This window comes from Acinonyx jubatus, chromosome B4, assembly GCF_027475565.1.
Source record: "Acinonyx jubatus isolate Ajub_Pintada_27869175 chromosome B4, VMU_Ajub_asm_v1.0, whole genome shotgun sequence".
Classification (NCBI taxonomy): domain Eukaryota; kingdom Metazoa; phylum Chordata; class Mammalia; order Carnivora; family Felidae; genus Acinonyx; species Acinonyx jubatus.
The window spans coordinates 24,385,087-24,398,937 of NC_069387.1; the positions used below are offsets into that span (position 1 = coordinate 24,385,087).

At 35.7% G+C, this 13,851-nt stretch overlaps 1 protein-coding gene across 7 annotated transcripts in view; it reads left to right on the forward strand.

The window, feature by feature from the left end:
* ACBD5 (acyl-CoA binding domain containing 5) overlaps positions 1–13,851 on the forward strand; it is a 46,312-nt gene that overhangs the window by 14,495 nt on the left and 17,966 nt on the right. For 4 of the 7 annotated variants that reach the window (XR_003425271.2, XR_003425269.2, XR_003425272.2 and 1 more), the window contains exons 5-10: positions 1,966–2,080; positions 2,178–2,210; positions 6,170–6,304; positions 7,525–7,728; positions 8,580–8,686; positions 12,093–12,360. Coding sequence is in view for 3 of the 7 variants with exons in the window: in XM_027073687.2 (XP_026929488.1) it covers positions 1,966–2,080; positions 2,178–2,210; positions 6,170–6,304; positions 7,525–7,728; positions 8,580–8,686; positions 12,093–12,360 (862 nt within the window). In the remaining 4 variants the exon portion in view is untranslated. The remainder of the gene's footprint in view (positions 1–1,965; positions 2,081–2,177; positions 2,211–6,169; positions 6,305–7,524; positions 7,729–8,579; positions 8,687–12,092; positions 12,361–13,851) is intronic. The other 3 variants (XR_003425270.2, XM_053225415.1, XM_053225414.1) reach the window with 1 other exon arrangement.

The window sequence follows — 13,851 nt, forward strand, 5'->3', positions numbered from 1 at the left end:
AGATTTTGGTTGCTTAATAAATTTGTTAACCTTAATAATAAAAGTAATAGAAGAAAAAACAATAAAAGTATTATGTGTAAATGAAAAAAAATCGAAACATCAAAGAAGTATGAAATGAAGTGAATCTTCCCCATTCCCTCCATTTTAACTCTTTAAGGGGTAGTTACTTTTAATTCTATTTTGTAGAATTCAGAAAACACATATATGTATATACAGATATGTCTGTGTTATATGTATATGTATCTTATTGTTTAAAAAGAAAAAAAAACAATCATGGCATCATATTAAATATACTGTTCACCAACTACCTTTTGGCCTATAAAAAAATTCAGATGTTTTTCCCAATCAGTACACACAAAGCTAACCTTATTCTTTTTAAGTATCTGCCAATATTTCATATATGGAAATATTTTCTTTTATCAATTACCAGTTGGTGGCTATTTATTTGAATGCCTTTTCAGTTAATTTACCTTGTTCTTCAAATCTGATGATTCTAAATTGGCCTGTAGGTATGAAGGTATCAAAGTGATTACTAGTTCCTACTCTACATTTCTCCTCTTTCAGAGACACTACCTTAGTGAAGGGTACCAGGGTGGCTTAGTTCATTAAGCTTGGGAGTTTGAGCACCGTATTGGGCTCCATCCTGAGCATGGAACATGCTTAAGATTCTCACTGTCACTCTTGCCCTGCCCCTACCCTGCTTGTGTGTGCAGGCTGGTGCACGCTCTTTCTCTCAAAAAATAAAAAAAAGAGGGGCACCTGGGTGACTCAGTCAGTTAGGCATCAGACTCCTGGTTTCGGCTCCAGTCATGATCTCACCGTTTCGTGTGTTCGAGCCCCACATCAGGCTTTCTGCTGGTGGTGCAGAGCCTGCCTGGGATTTTGTGTCTCCCTCTCTCTCTGCCCTTCCCACACTCATACTGTCTATCTCAAAAATAAGCTTAAAAAAATTTTTTTTTAATAAAAATAAAATAAAAAAACACTAGTGTTAAAGAACAGATACAATAATTTAAATTTAACCCTACAGTTTTCTAAGTGCCCTTAGTTTAATGCACAATTTATAGATCATTGTGTAAAATTTTAAAAGAAGCTTATGTAAAATAGTCTTCAAAATGAAGAGACTTTTTTTTTAACTTGTTTTATTTTTTATTTTTTTAAATTTACATCCAAATTAGTTAGCATATAGTGCAACAATGATTTCAGGAGTAGATTCCTTAGTGCCCCTTACCCATTTAGCCCATCCCCCCTCCCACAACCCCTCCTGTAACCCTCAGTCTCTTCTCCATATTTATGACTCTCTTCTGTTTTGTCCCCCTCCCTGTTTTTATATTATTTTTGTTTCCCTTCCCTTATGTTCATCTGTTTCGTCTCTTAAAGTCCTCATATGAGTGAAATCATATGATTTTTGTCTTTCTCTGACTAATTTCACTTAGCATAATACCCTCCAGTTCCATCCATGTAGTTGCAAATGGCAAGATTTCATTCTTTTTGATTGCCGAGTAATACTCCATTGCATATATATACCATGTCTTCTTTATCCATTCATCCCTCGATGGACATTTGGGCTCTTTCCATACTTTGGCTATTGTTGATCCTGCTGTTGAGGTGTGTGTGCCCCTTCAAAACAGCACACCTGTATCCCTTGGATAAATGCCTAGTAGTGCAATTGCTTGGTTGTAGGGTAGTTCTATTTTTAGTTTTTTGAGGAACTTCCATACTGTTTTCCAGAGTGGCTGCACCAGCTTGCATTCCCAAAAATGAAGATACTTAATTCTTTGATTTCTTGAACCTTTTCTAGGAGAATGTGCACATTAAGTATGTAGTTAATACAGGTACCTTGGGGAATCTATACATGAACTCTGAATCACAAAATTATCACTAAATAAATTGTAAGTATTATGTTATTTGGTAGTAGGTCAGACTAATAGATTGTGATTTCACAACATGTGTTTCTTTTGATTACAGATTCTTGAAACTATGCCGATGACTGAGAAAGTTGAAGAGTTGCTACATGTCATAGGCCCATTTTATGAAATTGTAGAAGACAAAAAGAGTAGCAAAAGTTCTGACTTAACCTCAGGTTGGACTGTTTTACCTTGTTTTTAGTTCAGCAGGTGACATATTATGCATGCATTAATATTTATATGTCTAATTTTTGTTTTACTTTCACATGCCAGTCCGACTGGAGAAAATCTCTAAATACTTAGAAGGTAGGAATAATGAAATCCACGTAAAAATTTTGTTTGAAATTTACACCCTAAAGAATTCTGCACATATTTATAAAACTTACAAGCTTGTCACTCAAGTTTTCGTTCCAAGCAAATATATTGCATAAAGTTCAAAAATATTATAAATGCTTAAGTTTTAACCCTGCAGTTATTAAAACATGACAAATGATTCACTAAGTGTATACAAAATTGTAGCAGAATTCATGGTTGTATTTTGATAGATCATACTTTCTGATTTGGTTTTTGAGTTACATTAACAGTGACAATGGCTGAAATTATTTTCTAGCTAATTTTAACGTGGCTATGTTTATAGTATGGTTTATTACAGTATAGCAACCTGACACAAGATGTCAGTGAATTCACTTAGCTAGGTCTTTTTTTTTTTTTTTTTTTGAGAATTCTAATTTCATGTTCTCAGGAAAGAATTGAAATGCTTATCTTTTACATAGTAAGAAGAGTTGAATAATAGGTCAATTTGCTGTTATTAACTATAAACATTTGATCTTTAATTTTTTTTTTTAGAAAGCAGACTGAAATGAGCCTGTAAGAATTATTTCAAATGAAAATTACCTGTGTTTTATTTTCCTGACATCCCTATTTACAAGATACCTTTCACTAATTGATGGAAATTAGGTATTTCAGAACAGTTATCTTCCTGTCTGTCATAAGACCTGCAGTTTGTAAGTGCAATTGTAATTGATAGACTGCTTGCTGAGCATAACGCTCATATAACCACATCCTCTATATCTGATTTACCTAAAGGAGTCAAATTTTAACAAATAATCTTCCTTATAATTTGTACTATTTAGTGCAGAAAAAATACTAAATATTTTCTCTGTGTGAAGCATGTTGTTAGGATTCAGAGGAGAGTAAATCTGGACCTGTTTTAGTAGTATGAGGCTAGAGGCAAATGTTTGAACAACTAATTATAAAGACAAGGTAGAATGAATAATGATAATAAAGGCTCAGATCCATAATCCCTAGGCTGTAATTTAAAAATTCAAAAAACTTAATAAACCAAACATTCTTTTGTAATTCCTTTGAGAGGAAAGACTGTCCTGACATGAACTAATTGAGGAACAGACCTCTGAAATGACAAGGGGCTGTTTTAAATCTTTATTTTATTTAGTGTGACTATTCATGTGTTTTGTTGTAAAAACTTTATTATTATTTTTTTAGTGGGAGCTGCCTTAAAATTCTGTTGAAGGTGTTACATAATATATAGTACATACAGTGTATGACCTTTGCAAAATTAGAAAACTGGATTTTAAATCATATCTGGACCTAAGAGTTGTAAGGGATGTGGACCCATACCATAATTTATTTAACCTGTACCATTCTAATGGACATTTAGATGTTTCCTCTTTTTTTATGTTGTTTTTTATTTTTATTGCATTATACTTATTAGTTTCCTCTTCTGATCTTCAAAAATGCTGCTGAAAGTAACCCTGTATAAATGTCATTAAATATATGTGTAAGTATATCTGTAAGAAATTATTTCTTACAGATACAGTATTAGAAGTCTAACTGCAGAGATCAAAGTATATGGGTGTTTCATAGTTTGCAATCTTGAAAAAAAAATTTTTTTTAAACAAAGAATCATATTAAAAGTAGCCACTTAAGCCCAGTAGAACAGATGTATCTGTTTTGCTTGGGCTTTTTCATAATATACATACATAGTTTTGAAATCAGGAAATATGAACTGTCCGACTTTGTTCTTTTTCAAGATTGTTTTAACCATTATGGATCCTTGGCATTTCCATATGAATTTTAGAATCAGCTTGTTAATTTTTGCAAAAAGGACCATCTAAGATTCTTAAAGGAATTGCAATGAATTATAGATCATTTAGAGGAGTTTTGTCATCTCAGCAATATTGTCTTCGAATCCATTTATTTAGTTCTTTAATTTCTTTCAACAGTGTTTTGTCATTTGCAGTATACAATTCTTTGACTTTCTTTTGTGTACTGCGGAGCATTTTATTCTTTTTGCTGCTAGTATAGATTATTTTCTAATTTCATTTTTGGATTGTTCATTGTTAGCTTGTAGAAACTCACTTGATTTTGTTTATTGATCTTATATCCTGCAATCTCGCCAAACCATTTGTTAGTTCTAATAGTTTTTGGGTGGATTCCTTAGGATTTCATGTATACAGAGCATGTCATGTGCTTACTTCTTCCTTTTCAATCTGGATGCATTTTATTTATGTTTCTTGCCTAATTGCCATGGCAAGAACTTCTAGTACGATACTAAACAGAGATGGCAAAAGCAGACATCCTTGTCTTGTTCCTTATTTTATTTTTTATTTTTTTCTTCATTCTTTCTTGTTCCTTATTTTAGGAGCAAAAAACATTCAATCGTTTAACATTAATTGTTATGTTAGTTGTACATTTTTGTAGATGCCCTTTATCAGATTGAGGAAATTCTCTTACATTTTTAATCTCATCAACATTATTGTCATGTCAAATGCTTTGTCAGCATCTATTGTGATAATCATGTGACTATTGTCATGAACTGAATTTTGGATGTTGAGTAGGGCTAGTGAGTAATTCTCTGTGCTTTCTACACCTCTCATCACAGAAATGCCATTTAATGGGGGTTTGGGAGATTTCCTGTTGCTTAGTTTTGTTGAAGATGTCCATGAGTGGTGGGTGTTTTTGTTTCTTGTTTTTTGTTGTTGTTATTCTTTTTCTTGGTTGTCAGGGAGAGAGCAAGATTTATAAACTGTGATGCTGCCATGGTTCTCTAAGAGAGAGTAGAACATAATGGCAATGATAGAGTTGAGTTTTTACTCTTCTGTACCTGTTTAAAATGTATGGAGATTTTGACATTTAATATGTTGTTTGAGATGCAGGGAAGCATTCAAAATGCGTTTGTGGGGGCGCCTGGGTGGCTCAGTCAGTTAGGCATCCGGCTTTGGCTCAGGTCATGATCTCGCGGTCTGTGGGTTCAAGCCCCCCCGTCGGGCTCTGTGCTGACAGCTCAGAGCCTGGAGCCTGTTTCAGATTCTGTGTGTCTCCCTCTCTCTGACTCTCCCCTGTTCATGCTCTGTCTCTCCCTGTCTCAAAAATAAATAAAAACGTTAAAAAAAATTAAAAAAACAAAACAAAATGCATTCGTGTAAGTGAAAATGAAGCACAAAAATTTATGGAGAGAGACCACTGTTTTTGACCAGTAGCCACGTAGGAGGCCTTTATTATCTTATAGGGTGATGGAAATGTAATTCCCTCCCTCTCAAAATGAAGTACAGTAACCAAAGGCATTGGCATCATGTGGGAGCCTTATGGTAATGCAGAATCTTAGGCCACCCCAGACTTGCTGATTCAGAATCTGCATTTTAACTAGATCTAAGGTGATTCCTATGCATATTAACATTTGAAAAATTCTGATGAATTTCCTCTCAAGATATGACTGGCCAGTAGGACAATGTGCCTTTTTAAATGATTGATCACATTAATGGATGCTTTAAAATAAAAATAAATATAAAGACATAATAATATAGATAGTGTACCTAAAGCCTTAAAGGTAAGAAAAGGATAAAAAATTTTTAAATGTAGTTCTGTTGATGATATTGATGATATTGTTGTGTTTATGTTTTCAGTATGCTAGGATATAGCAACTGTCTCTTTATTTACTGTGTGTAAAGAGGATCCTTCATCTCTAACTTTTCTATTTTGATTGATATTAACTTAAAAATAACTCACCCTCTGCCTTGTTTAGGAAGGTTTTAAGATAGCTTTATCACTTTTGTTGTAAACTGAAGGAGTTTCTTTATGTAATGTATGTATAATCAAGGAAAAGAATACTTGCAGATATATGTCAAAATTCTAACTTTTACTTCAAAATTATTTTATTAGTTATTATAAAGGGCAGTATTATTTGTAAATTACAGCATGATTGTGTGTTATAGCACTAGAGATTAAGTGATCATTTCATATTTTAGATCTTGGTAACGTTCTGACTTCTACTCCAAATGCCAAAACTGTTAATGGTAAAGCCGAAAGCAGTGATAGTGGAGCTGAGTCTGAGGAAGAAGAGGCCCAAGAAGAAGTGAAAGGAGCGGAACAAAGTGCTGATGGTAATCTTTGGATGACGAACGAATAATTTTACATTCAATTAGATAAAAGAAGGGACGCCTGACTGTCTCAGTCAATAGAGCACATGACTCTTGATCTCGGGGTTGAGTTTTAGCCCCACGTTGGATGTAAAGATTACTTAAGAATAAAATCTTTAAAAAATAGATGAAAGAATATGGAGAAGTTGGGACTGATTTGGTGTTGTATGAGAATAGTGTGTATGGTGGGATGTGGGCTGTTGACCTTATCACCATACTTTCTGTGGACCAAAAGTGCATAGATAGAATTGAACACTAACAAGAATGGACCACTCCTCTAAATGTAATGCCTGAAATGCTGCATTAGAAATGTATTCATTTTATAGGGTGCCGGGCTGGCTTAGTCAGTATATCATGCAGCTGTTGATCTTGGGGTTGTGAGTTGGAGCCCCATGTTTGGCATAGTTTACTTAAAGAAACAAAAAGAAGAAATGTATTCATTTTAGGTATTGTTGCCAATATAAATATGCATATGTGGCTTACCAAGAAGAGGAGAAATGTTTAAACTCTCAATACCTTGTCAAGAATAGAATGGAGAATTGGATATAGGAAGTTTTGATGGAGAGAGAACATTGGAGTCATAGGCTACTGCGTTGTGGGTGGGGGGCCCCACTGGTAGTAAGAGTACCAGTGATTCCTGGGAAGATTGGTTTAGAAAGGGGAGGCAGACAGACACTAAAACAAACCATACGGCTTACTTTTGCCTTTACTTTCCAGTAGGGTATGACAGATAATACTTTCTTCAAAGGATCTTTTCATTGACTATGTGGACCCATTTGTACTTCTGGGTCTCATAGGGCAATTTGCCTATGCTTGAGAGAGTGTAAAGACCTTGAGAGGTTATCTTTAAAGGGGATTCTAAGGATGCCTGGCTGGCTCAGTCAGTAGAGCATGTGACTTTTGACCTTGGGGTCATGAATTTGAGCCTTACATTGGATGTGGAGCCTACTTAAAAATAAAATAAGATAGGTTCTAGAAGATTCACAGGGAACTGAAGTAGTTTTGAATGAGCTTTCAGCATATAATAAATCCCTTTTCAAGGAGTATCCCATCTCTCTGATCCAAGTAGGAAACCATTCAAAGGGATTATGGTAGGTTGGGGAAATGATTACTGATATTAGAATATATATACAGAAGTTGACCTACTGTGAACTTTTATGAATCTCCCTACTTCCTTTTAAAAGATAAGAAAATGATGAAGAAATCTGCAGATCATAAGAATTTGGAAATCATTGTTACTAATGGCTATGATAAAGACACCTCCACTCAAGATATACAGAATGACATTCATGCCAGTGCTTCCTTGAGTGGGAAAAATGCTGAAGAAATAAAGGCTGTAGATGAAAATTTGGAGCAAACTGGAAAAACTGCTGTCTGCATTCACCAAGGTATTGTCCCAGGATAATTGTCTGTCTAGCCTCTTTCCTATGAATGCAGTGTTCTTTTCATTGTTTTAGGATATTTAGGAGCAATTTAGAATTTAAAAACTTCTTATTCAATAATATCTTAGGGTTTATTAATATTATAAGGGTGTATAGCTTTGAAAGATAGTGAATTAGAGGCAGGGCTTTTATATTTTTATTGAGACATTTTTAATTATGTTTTTGTATGGTTTTTTTAAAATAAAATTTTGAGGGGCACCTGGGCAGCTCAGTCGGTTAAACATCTGACTCTTGGTTTCAGCTCAGGTCGTGATCTTAAGAGTTTGTAAGTGTGAGCCCCGCGTTGAGCTCTGTATGGATAGCGTGGAGCCTGCTTGGGATCCTCTCTCTCTCTCTCTCTCTCTCTCTCTCTCTCTCTCTCTCCCTCCCTCCCTCCCTCCCTCCCTCCCCCCCCCCCCATATCCTCCCAGCTTGCTCTCTCTCACTGTCTCAAAAAATAAATAATAAAAACATAAAGAAAGCAAGAAATATAATTACTTAATGTAACAACTGAATTTGCATAGTTGCATACCAATTTAGGCCTCCTAGTTGGTAGTCCGTTTTCCCTTACAAGATTGTTTTGTAAGGTTTGATCTGGACAGTGTCTTTGTATGATTACTTGATAAAATACAATCTTGTCAAATAAAAATTATCAACTATGTTGGAAGTTTTGGTACGTTAAAAGAAAAAAGTGTGGCTTGATAAATTTGTCTCCAGTGTGAAAATAATATAGAGCTGATAAATTTTGAGAGTGGAATAAATGCATTTTTCTTCAGTTAGAGAATAATAATCCCACTTGGACATTTGTTCATTTTCAGAGATAAATGATGATCATGTTGAAGATATTTCAGGAATTCAGCATTTGACAAGTGATTCAGACAGTGAGGTCTACTGTGATTCCATGGAACAGTTTGGACAAGAAGAGGTAAAAATGACACTTTTTATTTATTTGTTTTTTTTCAACGTTTATTTATTTTTTGGGGGACAGAGAGAGACAGAGCATGAACGGGGGAGGGGCAGAGAGAGAGGGAGACACAGAATCGGAAACAGGCTCCAGGCTCTGAGCCATCAGCCCAGAGCCTGACGCGGGGCTCGAACTCACGGACCGCGAGATCGTGACCTGGTTGAAGTTGGACGCTTAACCGACTGCGCCACCCAGGCGCCCCAAAATGACACTTTTTAAAAAAAAAATTTTTTTTTAACGTTTATTTATTATTAAGAGACAGAGAGAGACAGAGCGTGAGCAGGGGAGGGGCAGAGAGAGAGGGAGACACAGTATCCGAAGCAGGCTCCAGGCTCCAAGCTCTCAGCACAGAGCCTGACACACGGCTCGAACTCAAAAACTGCGAGATCATGACCTGAGCCGAAGTCAAACACTTAACTGACTGAGCCACCCAGGTGCCCCGACACTTTTTAATTGGCAGATTTTCAAAGTGATATGTCAGAATACAGTGCATAACTTCTGTTAATAGCAGATGTACGTACACTGTTCATGGCTTTGAAGATACACCTCTAAAATTTTTTTTAAATATATAAACATTTGTATGTAGAATTATTTTTGTGAATTTAAAAAATGTATAAAATTCCTGAATGTTCAAAAATATTTCACTATTTTAACTTGTTACTATATTTATATTTGTAAATATCCTGAGGGAGGTGAGATGGGGAGGCAGAAGGTAAACTTTATGCTAGACCCTGTGTTTGAAATGTTGACATACAAGAAAATCGAATAATTTTCAAATCTGTTCTACACACTGACTTCTTTTTTAAGTTTTGAAATATAATTGACATATGCTGTTATATTAGTTTTAGGCATACAACATGTTGATTCAGTGATTCTGTACATTACTCAGTCCTCATCATGATAAGTGTAGTCACCATACAATGCTATTGCAATATTATTGACTATATTTCTTATGGTGTGCTTTCCACCTTTTTCACTTACTTATTTTATGAATGGAAGTTTGTATCTCTTAATCCCCTTTATTTCACCTATCCTCCCCGCCCACCCCGCCCCATCCACGTCTGCTTTGGCAGCCACCGGTTTGTTTTCTGTATTTAAGAGTTTGTTTAGATTTTGTTTGTTTGTTTTTTAGATTCCACATGTAAGTGAAATAATACGGTATTTGTCTTTCTCTGTCTGACTTATTTCACTTAGCCTAATATCCTCTATGTCCATCTATGTTGTCAAGAATGGCCAGATTTCATTCTTTTTCATGGCTGAGTTGATGTTCCATTGTATATGTATACCATATTTTCTTTTTCCATTCATCTATCAATAAACACCTTGGGCTGCTTCTGTTATCTTAGCTGTTGTAAATAATGCTGCAGTAAACATAAACGTGCATGTATCTTTTCAAATTAGTGTGTTCATTTTCTTTGGGTACATACCCAATAGTGGAATTACTGGAGTGTACGGTATTTCTATTTTTAATTATGTGAAGAAGCTCTATACTGTTTTCCAGAGCGGCTGCATCAATTTACATTCCTACCAACAGTACACAAGGGTTCTCATTTCATATCCTTACCAGCACTTGTTATTTCTTGTCATTTGGATACTAGCCATTCTGACGGGCGTAAGGGTGTGGTGCTTTTTGCATACAGTAATGTTTTTATCTTGTATTTATATTACCTTGGTTTCTGTCCTTTCCATAGGGTTGATGGTGTGAAACCATTGCATCTCTGGTTTTACTGAATTTTGAACATGTTAAAAGACCTCATGCTTTCAAGGGCCTCATCTCACTTAACAAATTGTTTAAAAGAAAGTCACCTTTTTTATTTTACAGTTTTTGTTTTTAGTCCAGTTTAAATAAATTGTGTAGCTTATAGATCCCTTTCTAAAAGGTTGAAACTTTGAAAGATTCAATCATTAGCAGTTACTGCTTTGTAGAAGCTAAAAATAGAAATGGTTCTAGAATAACCATTTAGTGGAATAGATAATGGATTGTAGGTACTGTTCTGAAACTGAAAAGAGATTTGGAGATAGGAAATATGTTTTCTGTATACATGTATACATTCTTCCAACATCATTGCAAACCAGTAGACCATTACAGACCAGTGTACCTGGAATTTTGCTAGGTGGATTAGATTTCTAAGATTTTTTTTAATGATTACAAATGTTTTATTAAATATCCAATGAACTATGTACAACTTAGAAATATTTGCCATATATACTTTTTTTTTTTTTTTAAGTTTATTCATTTTGAGAGAGACTGAGTGAGTGGGGCGGGGTTGGGGCAGAGAGAGAGAGAGAAGGAGAGAGAATCCCAAGCAGGCCCCACACTGTCAGCGCAGAGCCCGATGGGGGGCTCGAACTCACAAAATGTGCAAGATCATCACCTGAGCTGAAACCAAGAGTTGGCCACTTAACTGACTGAGCCACCTAGGCTCCCCATATACCATTCTTATATATTATGCCCTTTGGCATAATAACTTGATTTCAATTTTTCTTCTTCTTTGACTCCTTAATTTGGTGTTCTTCACGAATATGACTACTCCCTTGGTTTCAGCCATTACTCATATACTGATGTTTCTTATCTCCAACCTATATCTCTCTTCTGAATTCTAACTGACCTATTAAACATCTTGCCTAGGAACCTCAATTTATACTTCTCTATAACTATACCATTGTCTCTGTTTCCTTGAGACCCCTTTGTCCTCTGTATTTCTTATCTTGGTGAGTATCACAAAACCATCTGGTCTTTTCCTTTCCCGTAATTCCCACATTCAGTCTTCAACTCCTATTGATTCTCTAATCTCAGAAGTTCTCAAAGCAGCCTCTGTCCCAGTACTACTTTATTGGTACAGGCTGTCGTCACTACTACACCGTTGACTTGGCTTATACTCATTCTGTAAGTTTTAATTCATATCATTTCTTCCAGGAAGTCTCCACTGAGCCCCAATATGAGTTAGGCACCCCTCCTGTGAGTTCCTATAGCAAGCACCCTTCGTCCATCTTTTTCATACTACTTACCAAACTATGCTGTAATGATCTTACTTCTCTCCTTTACCAAGCTATTTCTTTCTTCATATTATCCTTAGAATTTAGCATAGTAACTAGAACAAGAGCAGTAGACATTTTTATAAGTCTCTTGGATGAATGACTGACTCATGAGAACAATTCATTGCCAGAACTACTCAATACTTTATTCATGGATGAATCATTCCTATCCCATTTCTTTCCTACATATAGGATGCAGAAGGTGAATACATTTTTTAGAAAAATATTTTCTATCATAACATGAAAAAAGTTTTATAAAAACAGTAATTCTTCTGTTGTCACAAAAACTTATGTTTATAGCTTTTAACTAAGTGTTGTTTTAAATTTGTAGTCTTTAGACAGCTTTACGTCAAACGGCAGACCATTTCGATATTACTTGAGTGGTGATCCCAATCAGCCCTTGGAAAGTCCTGGTTTTCCTGAAGATGTTCAAGGATCTCCAGGAAATGGCAACATTGGGGATATGCAGGTGGTAGCAGTTGAAGGAAAAGGTGAAGTAAAGCATGGAGGAGAAGATGGCCGAAGTAACAGTGGAGCACCACACCGTGAGAGACGGGGTGGAGAAAATGAGGAATTCTCTAATGTCAGAAGAGGGAGAGGTGTGTATTCTTTTTTGTTCTTGCTGACTGACTATCTTTAGAAACTAATTAGCAAAAAGGGAAAAGTTTAGGTAAGGAGAGACATTAGAACTCTCAATTTACCTAGTTTGCTTCTTAGACTCTACCCCCCACCCCCAAGGCATAGTAGTGTAATCTCTGAAGGTATAGGAGAAAACATTCCATTTCTATATCTTTTATGCAGTTTTTTGAAGTAGCCAAATTTATATCCTCCTTGAACAGTCAGTTAATGGTTCCTCCAAATGCCCCTCCGCTTTTGTTTCCTACTGTAGGTAAAAATTTGAATTGTGTCTTTTGCACATTTCCCTACTTAAGTCAAAAGATATTGTTTAAAACTGACAAATCAAGTAATAGAGATAAAAGAACATTTAACAATACAAAGGCAAACATTAAGGAGTGACTGGGTGGCGTAGTTGCTTAAGGGTCTGATGTGTGATTTCAGCTCAGGTCAGGATCTCACAGTTTGAGGGGTCGAGACCCACATCGGGCTCAGCGCTGACAGTACAGAGCCTGCTTGGAATTCTCTCTTTCCCTCTCTCTCTCTGCCCCTCTCCCCCACTCTATCTCTCAAAATAAACAAATAAACATATTTTTAAAGTTAAAAAAAAAAAGGTAAACATTAAGAATGATAATGTGATCAGGTAACAGAATAGAGTTGAGGAGGGAAGCAAAGGGGGTGTGTGTGTGTGTGTGTATTAATTTATGATGGTTTATAGTTAGGAATGAGTAGGGACTGTCAGAAAAGAGAATTAATGGAAAGACAAATACCATATGATCTCACTTATATGTAGAATCTAAAAAAACAAAAACAAAAGACCAAGCTTATAGACACAGAAATAGATAGAGTGATGATTGCCAGAGGCAGGTGTGAAGGGGATGTGAAACATGTCACGGGGTCAAAAGGTAAAAACTTCCATTTATAAAATAAGTAAGTCATGGGGATGTAACATACAGCATGGTATCCGTAGTTAATCAGACCTGTATTGCATATTTGAAAGTTGCTAAGATTGGGGCGCCTGGCTGGTGCAGTCATTTGAACATCCGACTCTTGATTTCGGCTTAGGTCATGATCCCAGGGTCATGGGATCAGGCCCCATGGTGGGCTCCAGAGCTGAGCATGGAGCTTGCTTGGGATTCTTTCTCTCTCTTCCCCTCTGCCCCCTCCCTGGCTTGCAACCTGTCTTTCTAAAAGAAAATAAAATAGAAAATAAAAAAAGAAAGTTGCTAAGATAGAAAAATCTTAGAAATTATCACAGGGAAAAAAAATCTGTAACTGTATGGTGACAGATGTTAACTGAACTTATTGCAGTGATCATTTTACAATATATACAAGTATTGAATCATTATATTGTACACTTAAAAAAAGGAAAATCCCTGCATAATTTCATGAGGTCATAAAAAGTTAAAGGATTAGCTGCATTTCTGATTGAAAAAAATCTACATAAAATAAAACAAATGAAGACGGGGAAGAAA